General features: G+C 38.9%; 1 protein-coding gene across 4 annotated transcripts in view; it reads right to left on the bottom strand.

Annotated features, from left to right (window-relative positions):
- Nucleotides 1-658: 658 nt before the first annotated feature.
- Nucleotides 659-24,935, bottom strand: part of LOC126188193 (diphosphomevalonate decarboxylase) — a 62,994-nt gene continuing 38,717 nt past the window's right edge. For all 4 annotated transcript variants that reach the window (XM_049929733.1, XM_049929735.1, XM_049929734.1 and 1 more), the window contains 6 exons: nucleotides 14,913-15,112; nucleotides 12,255-12,377; nucleotides 11,948-12,118; nucleotides 11,699-11,857; nucleotides 2,383-2,556; nucleotides 659-878 (listed from right to left, as the gene is read on the bottom strand). In XM_049929733.1, coding sequence (XP_049785690.1) covers nucleotides 2,404-2,556; nucleotides 11,699-11,857; nucleotides 11,948-12,118; nucleotides 12,255-12,377; nucleotides 14,913-15,112 — 806 coding nt within the window. In that variant the 3' untranslated portion in view covers nucleotides 659-878; nucleotides 2,383-2,403. The remainder of the gene's footprint in view (nucleotides 879-2,382; nucleotides 2,557-11,698; nucleotides 11,858-11,947; nucleotides 12,119-12,254; nucleotides 12,378-14,912; nucleotides 15,113-24,935) is intronic.

The following is a 24,935-nucleotide window of genomic DNA, read 5'->3' as shown; positions in this document are numbered from 1 at the left end:
ATTTGGTATTACAAAAAACAAAATGTAATAATTACTTCATCAACTCGAGCAGAATGCACCAAAGAAATAAAACATGTCAAGACTCTACTACAAGAGCTCTCCACAAGAGAATGAAGACCATTCTCCATGAAGATAAAGTGTTACCCAGCTGATCAAATCAGAACATATAGATGAAATGAACATACATTTAAAATTGCTCTATGTTACTGAGCAACACAGAGAAGATTTGTCTGGGATAAAGTATTGCAATACAGATGAACAATCCGTAGACATACTCAGCAAAGCTCTTCAAAGTTCTACGTTAGAGAAATGTAGAAATGCTATTACAAGTCAATTATCATAACGTCTTTTTTAGAAAAAATTGAGTGGTAACTGTTTATTAAGAGAGTGAGTAAAAATGCAAAACTTATGCTTTAGATTTAATGACAAAAAACATTGTATTTTAAGGGGTGATGTTAAAAGCATTGAAGAGTTGGTAACCAGAATAAGAAGTATAATGTGAGGTATCTGTATGTTGTATGAAGATGGCAGTGAAGTAACTGTTCAATCAGAGTGCATATTGTAATACTCATAATAAAGTGAACACATGAAAGTGAAAACACAACAAATTATTTTATGAGTGCCCAGAACACAATAAGTAGAATTGTTATAATTTTTTAGAAACATTTATTGATGCAATGATAGTACATAAGTTCATTAAAGATGTGCTTGTTTTTTTTGGTGCTATTTAAACTCACTGTCAACCAAACTCTTATCACTATATTCATTTAAGGCCATGTTTAGTAGTGTGTTTTGCACCACAATTTCCATTCAAAAGTTATTTAACAGTACTGCTCTTGCTGAAAGTATTGTTTAACACAAATAATCTCGAGTGGCATCTGAAAAGTAAAATAAAATCCGATAAACCAGATATGCTAAAAAAGGAAAAAACATTATCTTAAAGAATTGTTGTCACAATGGCACTGCATATTGAAAAATATGTATTTGGGATGTAAACAAATTAGATCCAAATTGTTCAGCATTACAAAATTTTGCAAATATATTGTCTTTTTAAATCGATAAAACAGTGGGGCCACAGAACTGGAGATTACAAGTTTTACTTAACTCTGAACTGAATTCAATAGCTGAAGAGACCTCATATCTGGTTAAAGTAATGCTCAGTGAAAGATGTTATGGTTTGATTGAAAATATCCCTAAGCTGTTATTTATAAACATAAAGAACTATGCAGACACACACATGAAATACAAGATACAACAGAATTTTGACAAGAAATCATGTTGCACTGAAAATATATGGATAGGAAGCCATATTCAGATATCAGAGCAGACAACTTTTCAGAATAAAAAGTTTTGTTACAACATCTGTGAATGAATTGCTACTGACATATCGTAAGCCAGTTCTGTTGTTATCCATGACATAAATAAAATACCATGATGACCTAATTATATTATTTCCAGCAATTTGCTTGTCATATTTGTAGCTATGGCTAATTTCCAAGTAGAAAGTTACAAACCTCATTTGCTAGTAGGTACATATTATTTTCCTTGTGGTGTGATGGCCTGACAGATATACAACCTAAATAATTGCAAAGATGGAGGGTAATTAGGTGTCATAGCTGAATAGACTGACAGAATGGAAATCTAATAATTAACATGGTAAAAGATCATACACATCCTGCATGTCATCACACACACAAAAATCATCCCAGGCACTATGTTATACAAATAAACGACAATTGCATTCTGAGAATACCTGGATTTGAACTGAAATTATTAATGTGATTGCAGTTAGAAATAATTAATTACAGATTCAGAAAAATTATGCCACTGCCCCCTGCCCCCCCCCCCCCCCCTCAACCCCAAACATTAAGTTAAACATGTTACATCTCATCAGTTTAATGAAGCTCTGGGATGAGGCCAAAATTCAGACATTACCAGAAAAATCTCAAATGCTGGACAAGCGCGCGCGCACACACACACACACACACACACACACACACACACACACACACACACACACACACCCCCCTTGAGTTATGGGGACTATTTATCCACTGTGGAACAGAATCATCCCACAGAATGAGAGAAAATTCATATCCTTTCCTTTTCCAGTTGATCATCCAACAGAAATAAAGATATGAGAATACATAAAGAGCTCTAATCAGGAGGAAGCTTGAGTGTAAACTGTGACTTCATATGATAACAAAGTGAAATACATTTAAAATTTATACCAGCGCTAAAATGTGCCATGGCTGTCACTTTTGAATCAGTATATAGAAGGTTTGAGGTAATTTACATAATGATTTGTTTCCTGAGCTTAGAAATAACAGTACAACTGATAGTACTATTTGTTGTAGATTCGTGTCTCATATTTAATCATACTTTGATTCCTTCATTGTTTCTTCATATGACCAGGTTCTTTGGTACTCCAGAATCTGTCAAGAGATGCTCATTCTGACTCTTCAGTTCCTTTGGTCCATTTCCAAGACGCGTGTGGATTATATATTTTAATGACCCTTCCATCTGTTGTTCCATACCAAAAGCAGCTTGCATTTCCTGAAATATTTGGTGATATTAATCTAAGCAGATTTGGTTAAACATAGCAGAAATAACACAATGGAAACTTGGTTTCTTCCAAAGAATGTAATGAACATTACATATTTGTGTGAAAAAAGAAAATCTCCAAGTAATCATTTTGAAATAAAATTCAGGCAATTAATTAATCTGATCAAAATGTCTATTAGCCAAACCTCCCTTTCTGAGCCATTGCTCCAGTTTTAATAATTTTGTGCATAGTATATCAAGTTGATCCCCATTATATTAAATAATAATGGTTCTCAAATAACCAGAGAAGAGATGCGGACACTTTCTTACAAACATATATTGTCTGCACATTTTCGATGTAAATGTCTAAACTGTGTTTCAAATTTAAAACTGACAACCTCTTCACAAACATTATGAGAGTTTGTCAAAATTTATAACTTAAGTTGAACTTAGTTGCACCATTCTTGGAAACAAACCACTTGAGACTGCATTACAACAGCCAGCGACAAAACGAGAATGAATCTTGCACTTAGTTCAGTCCATAGTTGAGACTGTCAGTGAATACAAGAGAATTCGTTACTGAGCAATGGAAAGTCCAGGACAGAATAACAATAATATGGAAAGAAGACAGACACAATGAAAGGAATGCTAGAAATATTTAAGCTTTTGGACAAGGTACTTCTTCAGAAGGAGAACTCTAACACATTCACACTCACAAGCATTCTGTCTCTGGGCACTAAGGCCAGCCTGAGACAGTGTCGGAGCATTAACCAGCTGGAGTGGGTGGTGGGGGTTGGGAGGAAGTATGGGATGGGGAGGGATAGCATGATAGGGGTGGGGGAGATGCTAGTACTGCCTGTGGGAGCATGCATGGACATGGTTAAGGACAGGACAGGGGTGCTGGGTACTGCATCGATAGGCTGTACTGCTGGGACAGAGGGGGGAGAAGCAGGGAAGAGGAAAGGAAGGACTTGCAGGTACATTGCTGGGATAGAACATGTGTGTACTGTTATAAGAGCAGGGAAGGGGACAGACAAATGGAGGACTGGGACCAGCAAAGGTTGAGGCCAGGAGGGTTATGAAAACAAAGGTTATATTATAAAGAGAGTTCCCACCTGCACAATTCAGAACAGCTGGCTTTAGTGCAAAGAATCCAGATGGCATAGGCTGTGAAGCAGTTGTTAAAGTGATTGACAGGGTAAGAGATGCCAGTGACAGGACTTGAGTGGGTGGTAGTATTAGGATGTATGGGACCAGTCTTGCATCTGGGCATCTTGCAGGGATATGAGACATGAGATAAAGGGTTTGTAGCAGGGATGGTGTAGGGATGGACAAATATATTGCTTTGGTTGCGTAGGCAGCAGAATACTGTTGGGGGACTGTGTCCACACAGAAAAACTCACCATGTCCATTGATGGAGATTCAAATGGTACTGTGGGAGATTGGGGGTGAGGATGACCACTGCTGGTAGATGTGATCCATCTTATTATTTGTCAGGATGGGTTCAACCACCATTGGGGGCTTCCTGGGTTCTTGTTGATGGCTGTAGAGAAGGGGGTGACATTTTGGGCAGCTGTAGAGAAACAGATGGTGAACATAAACAATTCTTTATTAATTCATTCAACTTAGACAGCCATTCGGGTGTGCCCTCACCTGTGGTGCAGTTTAGTGTTGGCTCATAATATTAAGATTGTAGCAACAGGTGTGGTAGATGCCATGTGTGGTGTACAGGCACAGCTAAGACGGTAGGGCGCTGCATTGGCACAGTCAGTACACCACGAGTTAAGTTAGAATAGGTGGCCAAGCACTGGTTGCGGCCACACTGCAGCACGGGGCAAGGCAGCAATATTATCTCACTTGGTGCAGGTAGCTGCATTGCCCAGAGTATAGCCCTGCACAAGAGGCTGGAGAGCACCGGTGAGTGCTGACAGACTCCAATGGTGGTGGCCGATTCTGTCAAGGTGGCACCAAAGTAATGGCAGCCAGGATCTAGGCAACCAGGCTGCAGTCACTGGTTGGGAGCCCAAGTACAGGACTGGCAGCTGGTTTATTATTATGTTGTGTCTCCAAATCTGTGTCAGTAGAATTAATGGAGATGACTGACAGACGGCATGGCCTGCCGTGCTGATCATGACCTACTCGGCTGACTTCATGGAAGAGACTGCATTTCTATGTCGCCACAGAAAAGCCTGGAACAGGGTCAGTGACCAACATCTGTCCATTCTCATGCAAAAGTATGTCAAACTGCAGAAGCTTCCAGTGGAGCCTGATCAATACCCCAGGTCATTGGCAAGCAGAAGCAGCAGCTTTGGCTGAGTTGCTAATTGGCAGGGGTGTCGACCAGCAGTGATCAAGGCTCAGTTCCCGGTGTTCTGTCCAGGGCAGTGTCTATTCTGTTACAACTCCTTCCCTCAGTCCCTGAATTCAGATTAAAAAGTTTCATTAACATATGCACTGATTCAGTTTCAACTATTTACATTTGATGTCCTCTACTTCACCCACAGCGACACTTGGCCCTTTGTCCTGTTAGGAGCTATATCATTTCACATTGTGCGAGGGGAATGGGAATCAAGAAGACTTTCTAATACACTCTAGGCATTTGACACTGTCTCGAATGCCTTTTAGTGAAAAAAATATGAGCTTACCAAACATTAGACCAGATTTGCAATTGGATTCAAGACTTCCTTGCAAGTAGAACTAAAAATGTCATTCTTAATGGAACAAAATCAACAAATGTAAAGATGATATTTGGAGGGGGGGATACCCCAAGGAAGTGTGATAGGATCAATATACAATATATATAAATTATATAGTAGACAGCGCTGGAAGCTATTTAAGACTTTTTGCAGATGATGTGGTTGTCTATAAGCAAATGCCAACGCCAGAAGACAGTATCAGAGAATGACCTACAGACAGCTGATGAATGGTGCAGGCTCTGGCAGTTGATTCTGAATGTAAATATATGTGATATATTGTGCTTTCACAGCAAAATAAATACACTACTGTACAACTATGCTATTGATAACAAATTGCACAAATCAGTAACCATTGTAAAATGTCTTGAACTAACTATCCAGAGTGACCTTAAGTGGAATGATCACATAAAACAAATAGTAGGAATATCAGAAGCCAGACCGAGGCTCATAGGAAAATTCTTCAGGTAATGTAACTCTTACACAAAAGATGTTGCTTACAAGATGTCTGAGTATTGTTCCTCAGTCTGGGACCCTTACCAGGTAGGATTTATAGAAGAGACAGAGAAGATTCAACAAAGGGTGGTGTGATTTGTCACAGGATCATTTAGTTGGCACATGAGCATTACAGAGGTGCTAAACAAACTCCAGTGGCAGACACTACAAGAGAGGTGGTGTCCATCATGGAGAAGTTTGCTATTGGAACCTTGAGAGAGCATATTCTGGGAAGAGTCAAACAGAAGTACCCTCCACCATACATTTTCAGGTGGCTTCCAGAGTATTGATGTAGATGTTAGTATTTGTATGCTAAAATCTGCATCTATCACATTTTCATTTTACTTTACATGACATACCTGCAGAACTGGAACAAAAGTCTCATATGTTATTAAGTCATGCTCTCCATTTACGCAAACAATATTATATTCTCTCTGGTACTAACAGCAGGAAACCAGGCACTTGACCTGTACAGTCTCTGTGTTAATCTACATGCATAGGCATACTACTGTGTTGTTGTTGTTGTGGTCTTCAGTTCTGGGACTGGTTTGATGCAGCTCTCCATGCTACTCTGTCCTGTGCAAGCTCCTTCATCTCCCAGTACCTACTGCAACCTACATCCTTCTAAATCTGCTTAGTGTATTCATCTCTTGGTCTCCCTCTACGATTTTTACCCTCCACACTGCCCTCCAATGCTAAATTTGTGATCCCTTGATGCCTCAAAACATGTCCTACCAACCAATCCCTTCTTCTAGTCAAGTTGTGCCACAAACTTTTCCCCAATCCTATTCAATACCTCCCCATTAGTTACGTGATCTACCCACCTAATCTTCAACATTCTTCTGTAGCACCACATCTCGAAAGCTTCTATTCTCTTCTTGTCCAAACTATTTATCGTCCATGTTTCACTTCCATACATGGCTACACTCCATACAAATACTTTCAGAAACGACTTCCAGACACTCAAATCTATACTCGATGTTAACAAATTTCTCTTCTTCAGAAACGCTTTCCTTGCCATTGCCAGTCTACATTTTATATCCTCTCTACTTCAACCATCATCAGTTATTTTGCTCCCCAAATAGCAAAACTCCTATACTACTCCATGTCTCATTTCCCAATCTAACTCCCTCAGCATCACCCGACTTAATTCAACTACATTCCATTATCCTCGTTTTGCTTTTGTTGATGTTCATCTTATATCCTCCTTTCAAGACACTGTCCATTCCGTTCAACTGCTCTTCCACGTCCTTTGCTGTCTCTGACAGAATTACAATGTCATCGGCGAACCTCAAAGTTTTTATTTCTTCTCCATGGATTTTAATACCTACTCCAAATTTTTCTTTTGTTTCCTTTCCTGCTTGCTCAATATACAGATTGAATAACATTGGGGAGAGGCTACAACCCTGTCTCACTCCCTTCCCAACTGCTGCTTCCCTTTCATGCCCCTCGACTCTTATAACTGCCATCTGGTTTTTGTACAAATTGTAAATAGCCTTTCACTCCCTGTATTTTACCCCTGATACCTTCAGAATTTGAAAGAGAGTATTCCAGTCAACATTGTCAAAAGCTTTCTCTAAGTCTAAAAATGCTAGAAATGTAGGTTTGCCTTTCCTTAATCTTTCTTCTAACATAAGTTGTAAGGTCAGTATTGCCTCACGTGTTCCAACATTTCTACGGAATCCAAACTGATCTTCCCCAAGGTCGGCTTCTACCAGTTTTTCCTATCTTATCATTACGACCTAACAAGTGATGGAAACTATATACAAAAGGAAGGAAGTCAGTGGCAGCATTACTACTATTACATACTCGGTCATATTGACTGGGAACATAATTCATTACATACTCCTAACACATACTTCATTCTCATAACATGTCAGTAAACACATATAATACATCAGCTTCATATTCTTCATGATACTTCACAATGAACTTCAATGTTTTAATTCCCAACTACCTCTCATTCCGAGAATCGACAAGTAGATCAATGGCCCCACTTCACTAAACTCTCCGATAACATGTACTTACTATCTGTGTCACACTCCTTTTCAGCTACTCTCCTGTATCCATGATGTACCTTTGAAAAATTTTGTACCAGTTTTCCTAGTTCTTGCTATCTTCTCCCATAACAGCCAATACCTACAGATGGTGGCAAATTTACTGTTGTTATGTTCACTGTATCCCAAAAGCCCTGGAGCAATTAAACTGATGTCATCAGGGCAGATGGCTTGTGTCGCATCTGTGTGATGTCTCAGTGTATTGCTCAGGCAGGAAATCTAATCCCATGGTGACTGTCGGACCATGCTCTACTTGGTCTGTGCTGCCTTGTTATCTGCTGTTCTCTACCTTACATCTGGGGAACTAAATCACATTCACTAACTACCAAACTATCGTGTCTCATAATACACACTTTACTTATTATTCCAGTAATCAATGTTTCCTACCGAACTAAACCCTCTAAGCCATACATTCCATATGACATATGACATATTATGACATAGTCTGATATAAAACCTCCTCCAATTTGTTATCTAAACGTTTCTATTTACAGTATTCACTCTATTTTACAAAATTCTTATACAGAAGAAAAACTTACAGTCATTTTGGCATATTTCTAAGTCCTATAAGAACCCATGGTTTCCCACATCTGAACCAAGCTCACTTCTGGAACTGGCTTGGAGTAAGAGTAATCCACTAAATTACAGGCCCATATCATTAATGTTGATATGCAGCAGGATTTTGGAGCATATATCATGTTTGAACATTATGAATTACCTAGAAGACAATGTAACTAGAAGAGAATGGTCTATTCACACACAGTCAACGCAGATTTAGAAAACATCGTTCTTGTAAAACACAACTAGCTCTTTATACACACAAAGTGTTGAGTGCTATCGACAAGGAAATCCAAATTTGTTCTGTATTTATAGATTTCCAGAAGCCTTTTTACACTGTACCACACAAGTGGCTTTTAGTGAAATTGCATGCTTATGGAATGTCATCTCAGTTATGTGACTGGTTTCGTGATTTCTTGTCAGAGAGGTCACAGTTCATAGTAACTGACAGAAAGTCACTGAGTAATACAGAAGTGATTTCTGGCATTCCCCAGGAGTGTTAGAGGGCCTCTGCTGTTCGTTATATGTATAAATGACTTAGGAGTCAATCTGAGCAGCCGTCTTAGGTTGTTTGCAGATGATTCTGTCATTTATCGTCCAGTAAAGTCACCATAAGATCGAAAAAAATTGCAAAACTATTTAGAAAAGGTATCTGTGTGGTGCAAAAATTGGCAATTGACCCTAAATAATGAAAAGTGTGAGGTCATCCACATGAATGCTAAAAGGAATCCGTTAATCTATGGTTACTCAGTAAATCAGTGAAATCTGAAGGCCGTAAATTCAACTAAGCACCTAAAAATTACATTTACAAACAACTTAAATTGAAAAGAACACACAGAAAATGTTGTGGGGAAGGCAAACCAAAGAATGCATTTTATTGGCAGAAAACTTAGAAAAAGCGATAGATCTACTGACGAGACTGACTATACTACGCTATAGTCCGTCCTCTTTTGGAGTACTGCTGAGTGATGTGGGATCCTTACCAGATAGAACTGACAGAGTACATCAAGAAAGTTCAAAGCAGAACAGCATGTTTTGTATTATTACAAAATAGGGGAGAAAGTGTCATGGATATGATGCAGGATTTGGGATGGACACTGTTAAAACAAAGGCATTTTTCATTGCGGCAGAAATTTCAATCACTAACTCTCTCCTCTAAATGGAAAAATATTTCATTACCTATGTAGGGAGAAACAATCATCACAATAAAATAAGGGAAATTAGAGCTAGGATGGACGGGTACCAAATTGGGAGAAGCAAGTACATGCTGACCAATATGCCAGAGATCAATGAAAGAGGAGGATACTAGAAAAAGGATAGTGTGTGACCAGTGGAGCAGACAAGAGAAGAGGATTGCTGAATATCTTGGAAAATGGGTGGGAGAGAAGAATGGGAAAGGATGAAGAGGTCCTGGGAGGAGAAGAAAAAAAAATCCATGAACAGTATATGAATTCATGGTTTTGCCATTGAGCTTGTGCTCAGTTTTATCTCAGCTTTGTTTTTCTGACAGTGCTAGTTGTACATTACAAATCATGCACCAGAGTATGGGTAGGTTTATTTACAAAGAGTTGGCCAAGATACACCCTATGTATAATGTCGCTAAAAGCATCGGAGAAGCAGCACAACAACACTACGCTGAATTGTTTCCGAAACCACACTAGCACATCACAATCCTGCTGCACCTTGAGGGTTGTTATGATGATCTGTGCTTCATGTTACTTATTTTGGTGATTGACTATTACAGACTTTTTCATGGTTGTGATTACATTATACCAACAGCCACAAAGACCACAGCTCCATTATATCGTAATACTCAGAAAATATCTACGAACAACTTCAAAAATATTGGTGGTGTCATTCAGGCTCATCCTGCTCATAGTGTGCCTGTTTTTCAGTATAAATCTGGAATGTTTGGAGCAATGTCAGTCAAACACAGTATTGATCTGATTTGCCATCTAGAACTAATTTCCCTTGTGTCAGGTACACAAAAATGAAAATAACCAATATTAGTGTCACATTCATAAATTTCAGTAGATAGGCTAATAAAGCTAAAGTTTTCAAAAATGAAATAATGGAAACTCCAGGTAGTTAAAGTTTGGTTGAGTAGTGTGTCTAGAATTCTGCAGAAACTTCTCGATTTTTTTTTTTTTTTTTTTTTTTAAGAAATGGACAGAACTTGTCAGAACAGTCTAGTAGGAATTAAATTAACAAAATTTTGTTCAGCACCCACAAACTGTCTTTTACATGAAATATCTAATTACTTCAGTACAGAATCTAAACTTGCCACAATATTAAAAGTGCACAAGACTGTACATAAAGAAGGTGCTTGGCAATGTCACTGAAGCAACTAGCTCAAAAGGAGACCGAGGGGTTGAAACATTTTTTTACACACTAGTGGCACTCATTTTGGTGGATCTTCCTTTAAAATTTAATAAATATCTATTTTATGTGAGACTTGTGACAGTCATCAACAAGTCAGATGGGCAGGCTATCAAACACTGTCAAATGTATTTCATATTGGAATGTTTTTCCTATTTTCAACTTTATGCTGTGCAATCAGTGATTCCTTCATGTGACTATTTATAAGAATTTTTTTCTTGCCCGTGGAATGGGCACTACAACTACAGATTTTAACAAAGTTTAAATTAACTTAAAATCATGCTGAATTTCTAAAAGATTTTACTTTATAATTTGTATACCATGTTTATATATTAAAAACTCTAAAACACAATAGACAGATTTTATTCATTTTACTGTCTAACAGAACATAGGATAAAAAGTTGCTACATAAACCTGGACAGTGAGCTAGTTAATAATAGAGTAAGCATAATAGCTAGTTCAGATTCACTACAAGGTATACAGTTATTGACGTAGAGGTGACCAGTTGTATAGGATTTAATAGATGACATATTAAGAATGTTGTGGAAGAATTATTCATATCTAGGAGAGGAGCTTGAACACTCTCAGAGTTGCAACAATTTAGGTCTCCAGTTAGCCTTGGATACTATCCCAAGTTCTCACTATTGACGTGTAGTCCTGCATAACAGAGTCATCTGAAGAAACATCCAGAATTTTCATATTAGCATACTAAACACTGTAAGACACAGATTCATCCAGGACATCACTGTTATTTCAGCTACACCTGTTATATTTTGTACATGCCACAGTATAGGAGGAATTACTTCAGCAGTGGAAAACTAAATGTAGTTGGGTGCAACACAACACTATTAATACTATCTGAGACATCTGCAAACCCTTCTTTTATTTGAAAGACATAATACCAACTATTAAATAATAGTTGCTACATGAAACACAATAGTACTAACATCCAAATGTATCTCCATCACAAACCTGTGGAATAGTGTCCTTGTTGATTGGAATTCCTTTAATGTAGCTGTCTTCTTCTCCAGGAAATGGAAAAATGACACTGAGTAAACCCAAAACTTTTGGGACATCATGCTCTTTCATATACAAACAAGCATTTGGACCCGCATCAAATGTGTATGCAAGCTGTGTGAAAATTCATTAATCAGGAATATTACACACATTTAAACAGAATGTCATGTGTTCTGCAGAGCAAAAATGACAATGAGTACTTACAGCATTGTGACCTTTTAATTTGTTGTAACAGTGAACAAAATTAACTATTGCATGTGAAACATCATTCATGTAAACTGCTGGTGGAAATGTGTCCAGACAAACTGCATGAAACTGATTGCTGTCTTTCATTGTTATTTCAGCAAATCTCTCAAAGTCCTTATTTAATATAGCCTGAAAAAATAATTTGGTATATTTTTTTAGGCGCTCTCTTGTTGCTAATGAAAATACCAAATTTTAATGTTCCAAATATGGTTGTAACAGCATAAACAAACTAAAAGAGTAAATATTTTGCATTACTGTATCATACCTGTTTGATATCTTGTATCCTTTGTGGGACACAGTGTGAAACACGATATTTTAGCAGTTCACTTGTTTTCACACTCTGTTCCATTCCAATCTTGCTACTTATCTTTTTGTGTTTTTCATGTACCTGGACAGATATTTTTAGTCAGTTAAATTTCTCATCACTGAGGGATATATTTAAGGTGAATGTTTCAATTAGAAAGCGTTTTGAAACCATTCTAGAACATGGATTTTGATGGCAGCAGCAGAAGTGGCTGTAAACAACCAGTCTGACAAGGAATAAAATTCTGAGACTTTTGGAAAATACAAATCATTAGCGCAGAAATCAGCTGCATTTTTTGAAAAAAAAAAAAAAAAAAAAAAAAAAAAAAAAAAGGATTAATTTTCATACCACTGCCTTCTATGCTGGGGACAAGCACCTTTCAACAATATTTATTGTGTCATTTTATTGCCTGTTTCACAAATCGAGCCATTTGTGGTTGTGATGATGTTGTGGATAACTTTGATAGCTTTGTGATTCCACACAAAATATCTTGCAAATTGTATATGCTGGCAAAGATATAGATTCCATCTTCTACATTCATATAAATGCTCTGAAAATGCATGCATGGTATGACATACTTTGATTTCTTTCAGTTCCAATTGTGTATGGAGTGCGGGATGAATGACTGCTAAAATGCCTCTGTACATGCTGAAATTGGTCTAATTTTGTCTTCTCAGTCCCTATGGGAATAATATGTATAGGGGCTGAAGATCATCTCTAGATTCTTCATTAATACTTGTTTTGAAATTTTGTAAGTTGGCTTTCACAGGATAGTTTGTGTCTGTCTTCAAGAGCCTGCAGATTCAGATTTTTCAAATTTTTATGATGCTCTCCTATGAATTAAACAAACCTACGAGCATTCATGCCATCCATAATTCATTCAGTATCCCCTGTTGTCTTCTTAGAGGTGTTCAACACTATACTGTCAAGAAATAACCAAGGTATAATCAGATTGAGTAGCTGCACAAATATTATTGGCTTAAAGAATTTTTGATTGATAAAACCCAGTTCATTAGAGCAAGTGTCAAATGTTGAAAAGATATGAAAGTAACATCAATGTATTCCAAGGAAGCATAATGTGATGGCTAATGCTTTCAGTATACATGAATGGCTTATCAGGTCAGTGCCTCTCTCAGATTGTTTGATTATGGTATTACTGTGTGCAGACATTACTTTCACTAAATGATTGTAAGGAAATGCAGAACAATCATTTTGATGTACTGAATGACAACTCTCTTTATAGGTGGGCAAGCGCAATATGTGGCTAAAAAATAGACGCAAAAAATAATAGTATCCAATTACAAGACCAGTAGCAAAATTTTGGAGTCAGTCGCATTGTTTGTATATCTATGAATAGACTGAGAGGAGTATGTGAAATCAGTAGCAGGGAAGGTAAGTGGACAACTTAGATTTGTGGAAGTATTCTTGGAAAGTGCAGTATACCTGTAAGGCACAAACATGATCTATTCTAGAATTTGGTTCTGGCATTTGAGGTCCTTATGCAGTAGGCATGACAGCAGATACCAAAATAATGCAGAGATTCGCCTAGGACCATAAGAGGTCAGTACAGCCAATGCAAAAGGCTGACAGAGATGCTCATGGAACATAAATGGAGATCTTTGGAAGAAATGTGGCATTGTTCTTGCAAAACCCTGTTGGGTAGATTTATAGAACTGTCATTTGCAGAAAACTGAACAATAGTTCTATTGTCTTCATCATATCATGAGAGACATGAGAATATAATAGGAGAGATTAGGATAGCTACTAAGACATATGAACAGGGTCCCCCCGGCCCCTCGTACATTGATGAAACAGAACAGAAAGTCACAAGTATTGGTATGAAATACCCTTCACTGTACATTATACAATGGCTTGAGGAATTACTCTTTCCATTGTTTTCAAAAATTTGTGAGAAACTGACCTGCAACAGAATACTGACTCATTTTTCATAACATTATTCGCTAACTGCCTCTCATTTCAATTTTTGTTATGGATCCTCCACAGAGTTTGTGTATATGATCTCTCAAATGAAGTCCTGTAAGACCTGAATAACTTTCCAAAGTTCTTTTTCATGATTAAAAATTTTTTGGCCATCATGGCATCCTTCTTGCACTGATGGACTCATACTTTAATAACAGAGATCACAAGATTATGGCAAACTGCAGTCAGAAAAACCTGTTGTATATTTATAAAAAATAAATTTAAAAAAAGTAAAGCAGTCATCAATCTGAAGATTGTTTTGAACATCTCAGCACTTTACTAGGGAGGATCCTGTTGGAAGTGGTAGTATGCCCTTTCCTTCCGCTGACATTTGAACTGACTTACCCACCCAGTTAAACTGGGACCTACATTTTATCATGGATTCCAAACCACTGTGGAACTTGGCATTTCTCACATCAACAAACATTTCCATAGGTGAAATAACTGTTAAGTGACAGATAGATGTCTTACGACTGACCACCAACCACAGCCAAGACCTTAGCATTTGTAGTGTGGAACTTTACCACTGAGCCACCAAACCACACTACTTTCTCAAAGAAAATCATATTTGTGTAGACTTACCATAAGCCACCAAGGCAAACTACTTTCTCAAAGAAAATCATGTTTGTGTAGACTTACCACAAGAATTAGAATTCTCATTTCTGGCCAGTGATTAGCTGGAGCTAGCTGAGTTGCCAATGAATCTGAACCATCATCTTGGTCTCCTTTGTTCCACTGCACAAAACCTCCCAGCACACTGCGGCAGGCACTACCTGAGCCTTGACGTGCTATGGCTGATATGTCACCATCAATCTCATAAATTCTGGATAATGCATACACTGAAAAACAGCACTCGTATAAAATTCTGACCTCTCATGTAAAAATCTCAAATACCATATTCTTAATAAAAAAAAAATATGGTACAAAATCAAATATTGAAATATTCTGCCATTTCCCTCTACTAAATAGCTAAAATATTTCTGAACAACTAACTACTTATCTGACAGCTTCCTCTGTTTTTTGTATTTTTCCTCATTTGGAATACTACAAACAAACGAGATTGTATGTAAGTTTTGAATAGGTTAAGTGTTATTTCATCCAGTGATTGAGATATTTGTTATCAATGGCAGCATGTACACTCAACAAAAAGTAACTGTGTCAACAGAAACTACAAAAATGAAGAGGTTAACACAGTTCTAATGAAATTGAAAAATGAGGACTGCAAAGAATATTACTTTGTTGGTGCTGTGAGCAAAGCTGTTGGAAACACAGCATTAAGTTAAGTGTACAAATTCCATATTTCACAGCAATGCCAATTTAGGTCTTCCATCTCCATATGACAGACTGCCTAAAAATATGTAAGGTTAACAACACAACACAGATATGATCACAGCACCACCTTAAGCTTTCATTCTGGATCATCCAGACAGTTTGTTTTTTCCTTTTAAGTATTTGGGCCGTATTTTCAATGTCAGTTGTGTTCAGCTAAAAGAATCTTATTTAAAAGTCTTTCGCAACCCCCTGAAAATAGTCACCACCAAAGAATTTCAGCTGTCTCTTGGAACAAATAATTACTAGCTTTATTTCATCCTTTAAGCAGAAATAATTTCACTACTGGCACACAAATTTCGCATAAAAGCAAAAAATACTCTCACAGCATATTTGTAAATGAGTGAAATTTGCTGTCAACAATGTATTTGCAGTTTGAGAGTAATACAGAATCATAGATCATTACTATAAGGAAGAATGTTTTGCACTTCCCTCTAGTGAATCTAACTTTGGCACAGGCAGGAGTGAAATACTCAGTTATAATACTCTTTATTAATTTTCCCAGAAATAAAATGTCTGACAAACAGCAAAAGTGTTGTAAAGCACAAATTAAAGTCATTTTTCATTGAAAGTTTCTACAACATGGAGGAATTTTTCAATTATAAACCTGTAAACGGATAGCATGTAGCCATATAAATAAATATTTTTATAACTTCCTCTGCAATCTTTTGTTCAATTGACAGCATAACATTCATCATGAATATGGTCTGTAGAACATGGAACTAACTAAGTAACTCACAAAACAAGTCACTGGTCCAGTCACTGACACTTCACTATACAGAATAGGTGCTACATCATAATGCAGTACCATATCATGTTTCCTCTCTTCCTCAGGCGCAAAAAATTGTTCTCAGACCAAAAAAAGGAGTTGCCTATCCTGTATGATTTAAGCAAATTTAATATTTGTCTCTGCTATATCTGTCATGTACCCCCGATTCGCCTAAAGGAATTGCTCAGACACTGAAGCATCACATGTTTGCACATGTACAAGGCTTTGCCTCCCCAAACAGTGCCAATCACAACAAGGATGACAGATAGCAGGACATGCACCACCTGAGGTCCTCCATGCCAGAGACCTATTTCCTCTGCCATGTCACATGTGCAGAGCTGGATTGGCATGAATTCCTCCATGCCCTGGCTATATAGGGTGACAGAAGCCAACACATTGGCAGTTCACTCCACCAGAGCTCTGAACCAATTCACGTGCCGGCTCTTAGCAGCCCATCAGTCAAAGCCTGGTAGGAAGCCACCGTAGTGGGGTCTAAAATTTTCCAGCAATACCACAAGACATGCCTGTTGCCAACTATGCTGAACGCTCAACCTCCATCGTTATGGATTACCAGTGGCACAGTCTTCATGCCTCACTATGTTTATTCACTATGTCTTCCAGGCATATGCCTGTTAGTGTCTGAGAAGTTGTATTATCTTTTATTGAGAAGAGTTTTCCTTTGTTATTAAATCTCTCTACTGTGGTCATAATAAACCCTTGTTCTTGCTTACATGTTTTTTTATTATTTCTTATAAATCATCTCCCCATGGGAGATATAGCAATACTCATTCCATGCAAAAATGGCAGTAATTTCTGGATCAAACTGTAGGTTGGTAAGTGGTGAATTCATGCCAAAAATATGAGTCCAACCACCCAACAGGATCTCACCTGTTTATGCCTGCTCATTTTCCTGCTTGGATCTCATATACACCTTGTTTTCTTCTTGTCGTCTCAGTGGCTTCCTTTTAACTGAGGTATCATTCGGATGACCACGTAGTAGACCAAAATGCTTTTTGCTCATTCTCTGTTTGCTAGAGCCTGACAACCTACAATTACTACATTTGAGATACTGATAATTGATCAGCACAAAGTAATCTCACTTAGTATTGTGCATTTTGACAAAACATTTGAAGACATAGAGTAGATGGTTACAGGACTGATGCTCCAAGGGAGCAATAAGTGATATGATATCAGTCCTTTAAGCCCTGGCTCATACTCAAACTTTTCATAGGGCTGCACTCACTTCAGCATTACAGTATAATTTTTTTGATCTATGTGGCATGTGGCAGTTGATGATTTGCCAAACTATCAATCACTACCAACATGACTATCACATCAGTGGAAGAAACAGCACACCTCTTGTGTATAGCTTCTTAATACCACATTAAAATAACAATGGGCTCAGTTTCAATACTATAGCAGCATAGACACAAGATGGGACACAATTGCTGAAATCTGAATGATCACCAACAGCTGAAAGCTCAGCACATGTGTCTGCAATCACAACCTGGGTACTGGGGCCAATAACCAGCATTTTGAGACATTTCAGCAGTGCTTGAAGGGATGTGTATCTGACCTCAACCAAACAAGAACTTCCTTGTCTCACATAAAAGAAGGCATCTACCCAGGCTGGGCATGTTGACACAGCCAAGTTTCCAATAAGTATCTGCTGTGTGCCAGCTTCCACTGTGAGGTCAACCAGCATTCATCTACCATCCTGTCAGGACTTCCTACTGGGGTAACCTCCTCTTAGCTGCATTTACCATGGTCCATCAGCATTTGCTGCCACCTCCAGGTCACCAGTTCTGGATCTGAGCCTGGGTCACTGCCATCCACCATTGGAGCCACACACCTGTCCATTCTGACCACAGTTATGAGAGTGGAAGCACGCTTCCTGAGGCTTAATGGTGCACCACTCACAAGGCCACCTCTGTGCCATATTGATGGAAGTGCTCACACCAGCACCTCCTCGTCTGCTGTCCTTGCCTGGGTAACAAACCTCTGTTGCTGCCTGCTTCCTGTGCACACAATATCTATGCTGGTCTAACTTAGATGCCAACACTGGCTGCTTACATCTTTTGTACCAAGCCACTGCTTCCACTAGAGAACAATAGCCCACACCTAGCCTACACACCTTTACAACATTTTTTAACTTCATATAACAATGATGCTGCATGCCTTATGCATCATCTTAAAAGCTACATGCAGAAAAAGGTTGTAAAAACACTACTTTTGTACATCTGACATAATAAAAGAGTATTGTACAAGGTGTACAACTTTGCTTCCACCATATTTTCCCCAACATTTGAGGCTTTAATGAAACAAATTGGTTCAACATGTATCGTTCAAAATATTTTCCATTGCTAACCACTACTTTCTCCCATGTTTCTGGCAGTGTACAAATCCTGTGTCAAAAAAAGTGTTCATCTTTTGAAGCGATCCACAAATTGATCCAATTTGTGACTTCTTCATGAGATCGGAAGCGTTGGTCAGCCAGGCCATGTGCCATTGATCTAAACAGGTGATAGTCAGAGGGAGCAATGTCTGAAGAATATGGTGGGTGGGGTAGGGCTTCCCATTTTAACATTTCCAAGTACGTTTTGACGTCTTTTGCAACTTGGGGTCGAGCATTGTCATGCTGCAAAATCACTTTATTGTGTCTCTTGCTGTATTGCGGCCATTTGTCTTTTAATGCTCTGCTCAGATGCATTAATTGCATTCGATAACAAGCACCTGTGATTGTTTCACTTGGTTTTAACACCTCATAGTACACGACACCGAGCTGGTCCCACCAAATGCAGAGCATGATCTCGGAGCCGTGAATATTCGGTTTGGCCGTTGACATGGAAGCATGACTGCGAAATCCCCATGATTTTTTCGCATTTAGGGTTATTGTAATGAACCCATTTTTCATCCCCGGTCACAATGCAGTGCAGAAATCTCTTCCGTTTTTGCCTCTGAAGCAAATGTGCACAAACACACAAACACCATTCAACGTCTCTTGGTTTCAGCTCACACGGGACCTAAGTTCCTTCTTTCTGAATCATGCCCATAGCCTTGAGATGTTTTGAAATGGCTTGCTGTGTCATTCCCATTAACTGTGCCAATTATTCTTGAGTTTGATGCAAGTCTTCACTCAGCAATGTCTTCTATTCTGCATCTTGGAAAACATTCTCTCTTCCACCACTATGCCAGTCTACGACGTTAAAATCACCGTTCCTGAAGCGTTGAAACCACTCACAACACATTCTTTCACTAACAGCATCCTTACCATATGTACTTGAGAGTATTCAATGAGACTCAGCCGCTGTTTTCTTCATATTGAAACAAAACAGTAACACCTCCCAAAAATGGCGAGAATTAGACTCGTAAACTGACATTTTCAATCAAGAACAACTTTATGATGCAGACACAAATCGACTAATGTTTGAATGAGGTTACGTTGACTGAGGTCCAAGCTAACTGCCTGGCATCTGCAACCTGTTTCTTTAGACCACTACTTACCATTGTCACCACCTATCAGCAAACAGCAGAAGCAAAGTTGTACACCTTGTACATTGATAGTCAACAACCTAAACTCAGGAGGAAGTCTGCTGTATACAGTAGACAAGAACACAGCCTCACAAGGACATTTCATAATTCCACAATAACCTCTTCCTGGCTAATGTATTTTCTGTGAGGGACAGTGGTATGCGTACATATATTTGACTGCAGCTGAACACCGAGCTCCTTTATCCACCAACATGTATGACATCCAGATGTCACTGGGTACTGTGGTCTGTTATCATATCCAGCTATGGTTACAATCTCAACTGTGGCTGTTGTCTTGATGGCTATATTAGCTCATGCCAGCTGGAACTGGTATGATACATTTGTAACATACATTGTTATGACCATATCGCTCCTGCCTACGAACAATGATCAAAGCTGCATAGTGATGAGCAAAAAGACTATCGAACTTGGTGTTTGCTCTATTATCTTCTCAATTAATGCACTCCCTCTCATTTACCTTTAATTCTTATGCTACTATCTGGGACCCCCCCCCCCCCCCCCCCCCCCATGAACCATGGACCTTGCCGTTGGTGGGGAGGCTTGCGTGCCTCAGCAATACAGATGGCCATACCTTAAGTGCAACCACAACGGAGGGGTATCTGTTGAGAGGCCAGACAAACGTATGGTTCCTGAAGAGGGGCAGCAGCCTTTTCAGTAGTTGCAGGGGCAACAGTCTGGATGATTGACTGATCTGGCCTTGTAACAATAACCAAAACGGTCTTGCTGTGCTGGTACTGCGAACGGCTGAAAGCAAGGGGAAACTACAGCTATAATTTTTTCCCGAGGGCATGCAGCTTTCCTGTATGGTTAAATTATGATGGCGTCCTCTTGGGTAAAATATTCCGGAGGTAAAATAGTCCCCCATTCGGATCTCTGGGCGCGGACTACTCAAGAGGACGTTGTTATCAGGAGAAAGAAAACTGGAGTTCTACGGATCAGAGCGTGGAATGTCAGATCCCTTAATCGAGCAGGCAGGTTAGAAAATTTAAAAAGGGAAATGGATAGGTTAAAGTTAGATATAGTGGGAATTAGTGAAGTTCGGTGGCAGGAGGAACAAGACTTTTGGTCAGGTGAATACAGGGTTATAAATACAAAATCAAATAGGGGTAATGCAGGTGTAGGTTTAATAATGAATAAAAAAAATAGGAGTATGGGTAAGCTACTACAAACAGCATAGTGAACACATTATTGTGGCCAAGACAGACACAAAGCCCACACCTACTACAGTAGTACAAGTTTATATGCCAACTAGCTCTGCAGATGACGAAGAAATTGAAGAAATGTATGATGAAATAAAAGAAATTATTCAGATAGTGAAGGGAGACGAAAATTTAATAGTCATGGGTGACTGGAATTCAACAGTAGGAAAAGGGAGAGAAGGAAACATAGTAGGTGAATATGGATTCGGGCTAAGAAATGAAAGAGGAAACCGTCTGGTAGAATTTTGCACAGAGCATAACTTAATCATAGCTAACACTTGGTTCAAGAATCATAAAAGAAGGTTGTATATGTGGAAGAATCCCGGAGATACTAAAAGGTATCAGATAGATTATATAATGGTAAGACAGAGATTTAGGAACAAGGTTTTAAATTGTAAGATATTTCCAGGGGCAGATGTGGACTCTGACCACAATCTGTTGGTTATGAACTGTAGATTAAAATTGAAGAAACTGCAAAAAGGTGGGAATTTAAGGAGATGGGACCTGGATAAACTGACTAAACCAGAGGTTGTACAGAGTTTCAGGGAGAGCATAAGGGAACAATTGACAGCAGTGGGGGAAAGAAGTACAGTAGAAGAAGAATGGGTAGCTCTGAGGGATGAAGGCAGCGAGGATCAAGTAGGTAAAAAGACGAGGGCTAGTAGAAATCCTTGGGTAACAGAAGAAATATTGAATTTAATTAATGAAAGGAGAAAATATAAAAGTGCAGTAAATGAAGCAAAATAGAATACAAACGTCTCAAAAATGAGATCGACAGGAAGTGCAAAATGGCTAAGCAGGGATGGCTAGAGGACAAATGTAAGGATGTACAGACATATCTCACTAGGGGTAAGACAGACAATGCCTACAGGAAAATTAAAGAGACCTTTGGAGGAAAGAGAACGACTTGTATGAATATCAAGAGCTCAGATGGAAACCCAGTTCTAACCAAAGAAGGGAAAGCAGAAAGATGGAAGGAGTATATGGAGGGTCTACACAAGGGCGATGTACTTGAGGACAATATTATAGAAATGGAAGAGAATGTAGATGAAGATGAAATGGGAGATACGATACTGCGTGAAGAGTTTGACAGAGCACTGAAAGACCTGAGCCGAAACAAGGCCCCGGGTGTAGACAACATTCCATTAGAACTACTGATGGTCTTGGGAGAGCCAGTCCTGACAAAACTCTACCATCTGGTGAGGAAGATGTATGAGACAGGTGAAGTACCCTCAGCCTTCAAGAAGAATATAATAATTCCAATCCCAAAGAAAGCAGGTGTTGACAGATGTGAAAATTACCGAACTATCAGTTTAATAAGTCACAGCTGCAAAATACTAACACGAATTCTTTACAGACGAATGGAAAAACTGGTAGAAGCCGACCTCGGGGAAGATCAGTTTGGATTCCGTAGAAATATTGAAACACGTGAGGCAATAATGACGCTATGACTTATCTTAGAAGAAAGATTAAGGAAAGGCAAACCTACGTTTCTAGCATTTGTAAACGTAGAGAAAGCTTTTGACAATGTTGACTGGAATACTCTCTTTCAAATTCTGAAGGTGTCAGGGGTAAAATACAGGGAGTGAAAGGCTATTTACAATTTGTACAAAAACCAGATGGCAGTTATAAGAGTCGAGGTGCATGAAAGGGAATCAGCAGTTGGGAAGGGAGTGAGACAGGGTTGTAGCCTCTCCCCAATGTTATTCAATCTGTGTATTGAGCAAGCAGTAAAAGAAACAAAAGAAAAATTCAGAGTAGGTATTAAAATCTATGGAGAAGAAATAAAAACTTTGAGGTTCGCCGATGACATTGTAATTCTGTCAGAGACAGCAAAGGACTTGGAAGAGCAGTTGAATGGAATGAACAGTGTCTTGAAAGGAGGATATAAGATGAACATCAACAAAAGCAAAATGAGGATAATGGAATGTAGTCGAATTAATTCGGGTGATGCTAAGGGAATTAGATTAGGAAATGAGACACTTAAAGTAGTAAAGGAGTTTTGCTATTTGAGGAGCAAAATAACTGATGATGGTCGAAGTAGAGAAGATATAAAATGTAGACTGGCAACGGCAAGGAAAGCGTTTCTGAAGAAGAGAAATTTGTTAACATCGAGTATAGATTTAAGTGTCTGGAAGTCGTTTCTGAAAGTATTTGTATGGAGTGTAGCCATGTATGGAAGTGAAACATGGACGATAAATAGTTTGGACAGGAAGAGAATAGAAACTTTCGAAATGTGGTGCTACAGAAGAATGCTGAAGATTAGATGGGTAGATCACATAACTAATGAGGAGGTATTGAATAGAATTGGGGAGAAGAGGAGTTTGTGGCACAACTTGACAAGAAGCGACCGGTTGGTAGGACTTGTTCTGAGGCATCAAGGGATCACAAATTTAGCATTGGAGGGCAGCGTGGAGGGTAAAAATCGTAGAGGGAGACCAAGAGATGAATACATTAAGCAGATTCAGAAGGATGTAGGTTGCAGTAGGTACTGGGAGATGAAGAAACTTGCACAGGATAGAGTAGCATGGAGAGCTGCATCAAACCAGTCTCAGGACTGAAGACCACAGCAACATCAACAACTGTCTGGGAACAGCACAGCAGACATACTTATTCTCAACGAAGTAAAATCCCCTCTGTACCATCACATAACACTACCATGTTTCCTAAATCATTTTCTGTACCAGGACACCAACTTTTGGACAATATTACTCAAAAAATCTGAGAGATTAAATTCCTTTCAAACTTCAAAAGACCAGCTAATGGTTCACCTTCTATCATAATACCTATGTATTTCATACACTTTTCTGCAGCTCACTCTGATCAACTGGTCCTCTCACACAACGTTTCCTCCTCCTTAAGTACAGAGTCCTCTATTTAAATTTTGTTCTTGCCTAACAGCCACTGTCACTGTCATTTCAATCTTCTCCTCTTTACTTGTCCCTTGCACTTCTGATAATATTAAACACAGTTTCAAATGTGCTAAACTAATCTATATCATTCTTAATACCCTTTATTATTATTATTACTATTATTGTTGTTGTGTTGTGAATATTTTGGCTGTGCGTTGTATCATTATCAGATGCAAACGAGGGCCTTAAGGCCCGAATCTGGTCAGGCCAAACAAGCAAACAAATATTCTTTTGATACTACTAGCCTGCAGCTCCAGTTTCTTTTACTATGAGGCCACCATGAGTGCTGGGTTGTAGCCTTGTATCAGTGGAATGTTTTGGTGTCAGCTAGAATTTTCAGCACTGTAGCTGCTTCACTGTGTGGTGATTGACTGAGAAAGCAGTTTATCTCATGCTGCTGCAAGACAATCCAGTCTCTCCAAGAGACAGTCAGAATCCACTACTGTGACTGCTACATCATCTTTCTTCTACATTGTACCTTCGTTAGTCACTGTCCTCACCCATCCAGCCCCCTCCCTGTTCCCATTCCAGCACTACACAGCTGTCATTTCACCACCACACCCAGTCTTTTAATTTCTTTTACTTTTATTTCTCTCCTTTCCACTACTTACTCCTCTCCCCCCTCCGCACCTTCTTTCCTACCCTCCGTCTAAACTCCAACACTTCACTGTCCGCCACTCCTACCATACTATCCCTCCCCCTCCCCACCCCAGCCTCCTCCTTACCCCCACTCAGTCGCCACTCCCATCATGCACTGGTGCTGCTGCTCGCAGTGTAGTTTCAGCTCTCTGAGATTGCAGATGTGTGTGCAAGTTGCGCTTGTGTGAGTGTGTGTGTGCGCATGTGTGTATGTGTGTCTACTGCTGACAAACGCCTTAATGGCTGAAAGCTATGATTGTGT

This window comes from Schistocerca cancellata, chromosome 5, assembly GCF_023864275.1.
Source record: "Schistocerca cancellata isolate TAMUIC-IGC-003103 chromosome 5, iqSchCanc2.1, whole genome shotgun sequence".
Taxonomy (NCBI): Eukaryota; Metazoa; Arthropoda; class Insecta; order Orthoptera; family Acrididae; genus Schistocerca; species Schistocerca cancellata.
The sequence above is the reverse complement of the archived record's forward strand: the minus strand, read 5'-3'. Positions and strand labels throughout refer to the sequence as shown.